At 39.9% G+C, this 8,024-nt stretch overlaps 1 protein-coding gene across 1 annotated transcript; it reads right to left on the bottom strand.

Annotated features, from left to right (window-relative positions):
* Positions 1–2,978: 2,978 nt before the first annotated feature.
* Positions 2,979–4,400, bottom strand: LOC135877697 (serum amyloid A protein-like). Its single transcript, XM_065403232.1, has 3 exons — positions 4,298–4,400; positions 3,865–4,003; positions 2,979–3,120 (listed from the first exon to the last, which is right to left on the bottom strand). Exons 1-3 carry the CDS (start codon positions 4,398–4,400, stop codon positions 2,979–2,981), a joined length of 384 nt encoding a protein of 127 aa, XP_065259304.1.
* Between the last annotated feature and the right edge of the window lie 3,624 nt (positions 4,401–8,024).

The following is an 8,024-nucleotide window of genomic DNA, read 5'->3' as shown; positions in this document are numbered from 1 at the left end:
AGCGCCTCACGCGATCCACAGCGCTCCCTGCAGCCCTGCTGCCTACAGACAGTGCCTCACCCGACCCACAGCGCCCCCTGCAGCCCTGCCACCCACAGACAGCGCCTCACCCGACCCACAGCGCCCCCTGCCCCCCACAGATAGCGCCTCACCCGCCCCACAGCGCCCCCTGCAGCCTTGCCCCCCACAGACAGTGCCTCAGCCACCCCACAGCGCCCCCTGCAGCCCACAGACAGTCAGCACCTCAGCCACTGCACAGAGCCCCCCCAACCCTGCCTCACCCAGAGACACTCCGACCCTCCTAATGTTTCATTGAGATGTATGTAGATCAGTTGATCTCAAAATAATTAACCTACTGAAGTGAATAAAGAAACCACCACACCTGCCTGACCAATAGGCTTCAGACCCAACAAGTCCCAAGCATCCAGCTCTGAACTTTTTGCCTGTAGTCATTTGTGTAAGTTCACAGGTAATTTCACTCAATTTAAAAAGCACTACAGACAGGCCTTGGTCTTACGACACAATTGGTTCCTGAAAATTGCGTCATGAGTCGAAATGTTGTAACTTGGAACCCGGAACCCACTCCATTGCGGGACCGAGCGTCGTAAAGTCAAAACCAATGGTTGCAAGTCGAATCAGGGTGTCAATTCAGAAACGTCTTAAGTGTCGTTCATCTTAAGTTAAACATCGTAAAGTCGAGCACGGCCTGTGTTTTTAAACTGCAAAACCCACCTGTATATCATCACTTCGATGATACATGAACAGACACAAGTTGTTTCCAGAAATGGAAAATTGCTGTGAAACAGTAAATTTTTAAACTATGCAAAGGATGGGGTGGGACACGTATGAGGAGAAACTCTGAGAGTTCAAACTTGCAGCGTTCCAAAAGTTTCAAGTGGGTTGAGGGGACAGAATTTGATCACCTATGAAGTGGGCAGAGAGCATAGCCCTTCCGCTCTGCATGAGTCCCAAAAGCTGCAGGGAAATAAACCTGGAGATCTTAAGGAAGCTGTGTTGAGGATGTTCCCCAGATCAAATCACCCATGACAGCCAAAAGGGAGTAGTACTGCCATGACCACTCCTGCCACACTTGGACCAAGCCCCTACTCTGAAAGGATTTGAGGGTATAGTGTGGGACTGCACAGATTAATGCAGAAAGACTGATTTGGAGGATCTCTCCCAGACGCTCCATATTATGGTGCATTCTGGTAATTGACTTGTAGGAGGTTTCACTAATATCTAAAATATTGTGCTCGTAAGTAAATTTCACTAAGCCCAAATAAGCTACTGAGAAAAGGGGTTGAAGTTTTTCATAGCTACCCATCCAAAAAAAAAAAAAAACCCTAACTCATGAATTACAATCCCCAGATTCAAGTAGCTGGTAAATATGAGTGTCCATATGTTTACCAAAATAGGATATGCAGGCCTGATCCAAAGACCTTTGAAGCCAATGGAAGGACTCTCTCTGGCTTCAATGGGATTTGGATCAGAGCTTTAATCAACAAGGCTATAAATAGATATGTTCTCTATACCATGAGAGATACTTTAATAAGCCCAAGATCCTGTTAATGTTTGTCAGATACAACTGACTTGGTCTGTCTCCAACAAATTGTCTGTGATAGATTTGAGGCCAATTGACTATGCACTTTTACCGTAAAAACTGAGGAAAGGCCTTAAAAATTATTTGAACAGAATCATGCTAAGAATCCGCCACTGCATGCTGCAAATTTGTTTGATCTTTGCTTCAAGAGTGGGACTAGGGGCTAATTATATCGTTGTTGTAGCTCTAATGCTCCCTGGCTATTAGAGACACAAGGTGAGTGAGGCAATAATGTCTATTGGACCAACTGCTGTTGGGGAAGAGAGTAAAGCTTCTGATTTGCACAGAGCTCTTCTTCAGGACTGTTAGGCCGACATGATTTTGAATTTCTAATATTCCTCTGTTTTTAAGTGAAGATGTTAGGGTTAAATGCACTACCAGAAAACTCTGATGAGACTGCGGTCAGCTGCCTGGTAACTATCCAAAGACTAGGAAGCATACAACCAGAAAACACTGGTTTCATTTTGATTTGATTTTGTGCTTCTCCTTTCCTTTACTTTCTTTTCGACTTCAAGATGTGAGCATTGAGCCTTTTAAACCCTATAATCTTTCCAAGTTTTTATCAATGTACATTAACTAGTCCTGAACTTAGTTTTGCCACCCCTGTCTGATGCTGTTTCCCCACACTCCTGCTCTTCGGCAACAATGGGAAATTTCATCCAGTGATGACTCCGATCCAGCATTTCTAGCCTGACCTCAGATGGAACAGAGGTTCTACCCACCTGACAACAATAAATATATACTTTTAAAACATAAGCACCATTACTGCTCATTAAAGTGGACCTAGACTCCCAGCACCATGGAAAATGTGTTTTCATCCTTTCATTTAAAATGTTAACTTTCCTCCTGACCTGCCCCCAAAATTTCTATTTTTGCCATGATACCTAAAACGTTGTATGGTGGTTTTTACACCCCAAACTAATTAGCCAGGTAGGATGGTCTTATGGTTAGAGGACTGGACTCCATTCCTAGTTCTGCTATAGACTCCCCTGTGAAGTTAGGCAAGTCAACATTAACATTAATAGCCCTGTAAAATGGGGATAACAATAACAAGGAGAATTATCATAATGGATCACAATAGTCCAGGAGCCTGTCTCTGACAGTGGCCAGTGCCCGCTGCTTCCAGGAATATGCAACAAATCCAGTAAAGGACAATCATTAAATAATCTGGAAGAATCTTCCAAATCCCGGGCAGTTAAGGGTAACCTTTGGCCCCAAATCATGAAAGATTTGTATGTATATTGCTTTTCATCCTTTCTAATGTAGCTGAGGATGTTTGTTCATTCACTGAGAGCTTCAGAAATTTAAGATTTTATTTATTGTGGTTTTGCACAACTGGGTAGAAAAATGGAACCATTGTAAAGTATTACAGGCTGCATTAGTATTTTGAGGGAAGGCCCTCTGGTCTGTAGCGGTTTGGGTCTCCTCCACTTCTGCCCCATGCATTTGCTTCCTGGTCTTGACGTGTGTCTTCTGCTCCTCTGCCACTAATGCCACCCTGCCAACCTTCCCTAGCATCACTGGAAAAAGGAAACAAAGATTATCTTAGTTTATTATTAAATCTCAATAACTAAATTATTTACTTTTCACTTATCCCCCACAGTTTAATCACGACTTTTCCATAAAACTGAGGACCCGCACAAATACCTCACCAACAGAAGTTGTTCCAATAAAAGATATTAGCTCGCCTACCTTGTCACACACAAACACAGACACAAACCTTAGCCTGTCTGTGAATAGCAGAGGTCATCCCAGAAGTGCATCAGTGCAGCAGTTGTGAATTAAAAAGCTTTCCCATTACTTGCCTCCACTAAGTTCTACCCACTCCTCATAAGCTCCTTTATATCATAGTCATCACGTTCAATAGCAATATTTTAAAACAATCCTCATTAGAGGACTGCAAGTGAACCACTGATCATAGTTTTCTTGGATGAAATACCAAGGGCAATATGTACTGGTTCTAGATTAAAGTGAGGTCCTGCGATTATTTAAATTTTAAAAGCCCTCTGGTGAAAACATCGGCCTCCCTGCCCATAGTAATGGGATCTGATATCAGAACATATCCAAATAGGTCAGCTCAGAAATCACCTTTACAACTCAAGAATGGGCATGGTCTTCACACTTAGCCAGTTCAGAGGTTAAATAAAAATGTCCTCACTTCAAACAGGACAATAACTAATTATGAATTACAATGTACTTCATAGTAATTTGATTGCATAGCTCTTTACTGACATGTAACTCATAATCCAAGTTCAATCCATTACCTAATAACTTCTGCTGCCCATTTACCGCCAGGCCCTCTTTGGGCAGCATCATAATTCCCACGAGCATGGAAATATTTATCTGCATTTTTATAATTTGCCTCCCGCATGTCGCTGTATGCACGCCACATATCCCCAGCGCCTGGAGAAGAGAAAGGATTATAGAGACACTGCAAATTTAAAACAAAACTTAGATGTTATTCCATTCTAGTCACTTCACCACTCTGGCTTCCAAGTAAAGTGCTTCTAGAGAAGGCAGAAAGGCTCCTATATACCGCTGAGTAAATATTGATTTTTTTGGTTCAGTGGAAGATCAGAGAAATCCAAAAAAGAGTTTTTAGTTTCAAACCAAAACTGATTTGTTATGGTTTTTCTCATCAAACATAACTTTTGAGAACAGTTTGGATGACGGGCATGCAGTGAGTAAAAAGCATACCTAGATAAGCATCCCGTACGAATGCTCCAGCATCAGTGAACCAGTTCTGGGCACTGACACACAGTACCAGGGACAACAACAACATGCAATTGTAGAACTTCATTGTTCACTTATTTAGGCTGTAATAGAAGGAAAGTATATGTCAGAAAACTGGGCAATATTTTAAAGACTGCAGAGATAATGTAAATTCCTCTTATAACTGCTCTGGAACAGGTACATGGATCTTCAGGGTCACACACAATTCAGAAGAGTTACCAAAGTGATGATTTCTACTCAGAAAAATGAAATCCTCTCTGCCATGACAGCACCAGGCTGGGACAGAAGTTAGTTTTAGTTTCTGCATATGTTTTTACATCATAAAAATCACTTGTTCTAAGGCAAAAATTGAATGCAAAACAAGGTAAAATGGTACAAATATGAAGTTTCCATATGGAATGAAACTTACCGGTGCTGTATTGCAAAGCCCCTGAAAAATTGAGTTCTTTCTGGTGGATTCTCACAAGAAAAATGGTACTATATTTATAGGAAGCCTTATCTCAAAGAGCAAATTTTGAAATAATTTATAGAAACCTGACTAAATTCAAATTGGGCAATTTTTTGCTTGTTGAATACAAACATTGCTTCTGTTGGGAATTTACTGCAGTAAATTGGGCAATAATATGTAAAACTCCTATTGATTCTAACTGGAAAAATGCAGGTAAATATCTGCTAGTTCAGGTCAGACTTTGCCCTCTAAAGTTTGTAAACTAAACAGCAGATCTTGTAAATGGTCAGTGTGGCTCTCATGGGAATGTAATCTGAATAAAGTCATCATGATCGGGAAGGTGTTGTGAAACAGTGCTAAATCAGTCCTGCTCACTAGTCCAACAGAATTCTATGACTTGTAAACACAACAGACCATAGCTGTACTGTCCATGCTCAATGCCCTGTTGACCAATCTGGCTTTGAGCTTTCTGGAAGCTTTTGGAAGTGTCTACGTTCAACAGTAACAGCCTTGACAGCAAAATGACATATTAGGCTGAATCGTGTAATTTTCTTTTAATCTTACTCATTTTATTCCCATGAGCATCTACACTTTTCTATACAAACTCCAACTAGTTTTTTTAAAAAGGGAAAGATAACTCCTAGGTAGTGTTTTCCTGGATAGCATTTACTACCTGTAGTAACAAAGCTAGATTTAGAGAAGCTAGAAGTAGAGATTTAGAAGCTCAGTCTCTGAACTACAACTGCATTTTCCCCTAGATGAATTGAACGATGGTAATTCCCACGTTTGATACCTAGAATTGAAAACAATTCTGGTTTCAAGGGGCAGGAGAGAGCCATTTTGTTTCCTAAATTATGTGACTCCATCTTTTTGAAAACCTTGCTGTAATGCATTAGTTTTTCACACCCTCTATGATCTGCCTACCAGAGACACTGCACATCATCATTTAAAGTAGCGGTGGGTTGCGTAGCTGGAGCTCTCCTAACAGTGGTATTTAAGGTTATCTAAATGTTTCCTTTAGCCCTCTTTTCATTCACTCAACATTCTGAAAACATTCAAGCTTCTGGACTGAAATTTTACAGGCCTGGTCTACACTCAAAAAGAAACTTTTTTTAATTTGAAATGAAATCGATTCTGTACATTTTGTCCTATTGTAACAAAAAAGCTTGAAGGGCAAAATGACTGAAGCTGACATATGGTAAGAAAAAAGGAAGTTCCTTGTAACAATACTTTGGATTTGGCAGGCATGCGGGTTTAAGAATCTCACCTTATATTTAAACACTGATTGGTATGATTTTTTGGCCCTTTTTAACTGATGTCCTAAGAACGAGTATGCTGCTGTGGCTAACTTTGCCAGACAGTATGCCAGCCAACTGCCTTAGGACCTGCACAGTTAAAAGTGCAAACAGTATGAAGCAGAGTGCTGGTAATTTACAATATCATGGAGACAGCCCTTTAACAATTCCTCATTGTTAAAAGCTTCATCTGTTCCATATATAACGTTGTCAATTCAGTAATATGCATAATTCAGTGAAATTCAGGGTTGTTCTTACAGAATATGATTTTTTTTTCTTTTAAAAGCTTAAATTCTATAACTTTCTAAAGTTCTTAAATTTACACAGGCAAAAATAATATTATACAGCTGTTTCCATTACGGTGTACATAATCACATAGTTAAAGACACTCTAAAAGAATGCAATTATTTCTACAATCTTGTAAGAGGAGCGGAGAGTGATGTAGGGCTCTTGTGTATAAACTATTTTCACAAACTGCATGTGTGACTTATGGATTGTACACAGTGATGTAAGCGTCATACAGGTGTCTAAGGCCATCAGAAAAAATAGCATAATATATAATGTTATTAAAAGTTTGACCAACTAATTGAGGGCGGTATAGTGATGCATACATGCACATAAGCGGTGTTAAGGTTGCACATTCAATTTTAACGTTGGCATTTCCTGACTTCAGCATGTTTCAAGGTAGAAGTCGGCGCCAGTGGCATGAACCCTTTGAATGTATATAGTGTTTTTCATCCACAGATCTCCAAGCATTTTACACAGGCAGGTAAGTATCATCAGTTTACAGATAGAGAAACTGAGGCACAGAGAAGTGATAGATCAAAAGCCACAGCACTTACTCATAGAACCCAATTCTACTGATTCTCAGCGAGGTTGTCTTATCTTTCCAGCCTAGGCTCACTCTGAGGATATCCAAAAGGCTAGGCTTATTGTGGAAACTTGGAAGTGAGCCTGGGCATTCCAGTAAGACAGATGATTAGGGATCTAATGAGAAAAGTTAGTTTCAGTCACAGATCAAGAAAGTCCTTTCAGTTTGTCCAGCAGAGGATGGCTAAGCATCAGAATAAAGTGCTGTCCTCACGCTTGCAGGGTAATACCTCCAGTTAAACCCATGATTGCCCTGTTTGTGAAACCCCATGATCTAATAAAACCTAATTACGGCTAAAACAGAAGTCAGAGTATTAGCACGTCTTCTGAGTCTTAAGAACACCATGCATCCTCCAGAGGAGTCCAGATGCTTTTACTGGATACAGAGTGGCTGGTGATTTTTCTAAGAGAGGGGATATAATGTTCTGGTTCTTTCATGTATAATATTTGACAGTTGAGTCTTTTGTATTTTTTTCTTCTGTTAAACAATGTACAAAAAAGTAAATTCACTTAGGTATTATTGCAACTACACCTCTTTTGGAGTTTGACCAATATATTTGGATTCTTGTCTTGACGTACAAACCCACTATACAGACAATCTTACTATTAAGCCAAGTGACAGGATTTCACAAAGAATTAGCCAAAAAGGTTAAACATGAGTGTTAAATGTCTCAGAACATATCTGGGTGACAGACTTTCCTTTCTTATGCTAGCAGTGTGCAACTGCAGCATTTCTTAGGATGAATTCACAATGTGTTCACGTATCCTTCACATCTTATTCACATATAAATAAGGAATTCAAGACTAAGTCAGAAACACTTTTTTTTTTTTATTGAAACTTCTTAAAATTACAAGTTCATTTTAGGTGCAATAAAGAGCACTGGTTATGTATTTTCCTGAGACAGATGATTCTTCCACTTATATAGATCTTTACTTCTTTGAGGTGCTGTATAAAACTGAACTAATTCATTCTAACACCCACATGAGGTAGAAATGTTCTCATTTTAGAGGTAGGGAAACAGGCACAGAAAGGTAAAGTGATTTGTTCTAAGCTTCATGGCATATCAGTACCAAAGTA

The sequence above is a fragment of the Emys orbicularis genome, chromosome 4, assembly GCF_028017835.1.
Source record: "Emys orbicularis isolate rEmyOrb1 chromosome 4, rEmyOrb1.hap1, whole genome shotgun sequence".
Taxonomy (NCBI): domain Eukaryota; kingdom Metazoa; phylum Chordata; order Testudines; family Emydidae; genus Emys; species Emys orbicularis.
Note: the sequence above shows the minus strand (reverse complement) of the source record. Positions and strands in the feature narration are given on the sequence as shown.

Bases quoted from the DNA above. Each gene is read 5' to 3' on its own strand.
- LOC135877697 (XM_065403232.1), bottom strand. From the start codon at position 4,400: ATGAAGTTCTACAATTGCATGTTGTTGTTGTCCCTGGTACTGTGTGTC. The intron at 4,004-4,297 runs GTATGCTTTTTA...TCTCTTCTCCAG, and splicing joins CGTACGGGATGCTTATCTAG to GCGCTGGGGATATGTGGCGT. The intron at 3,121-3,864 runs GTAATGGATTGA...TCCTTTTTCCAG, and splicing joins TGGGCAGCAGAAGTTATTAG to TGATGCTAGGGAAGGTTGGC.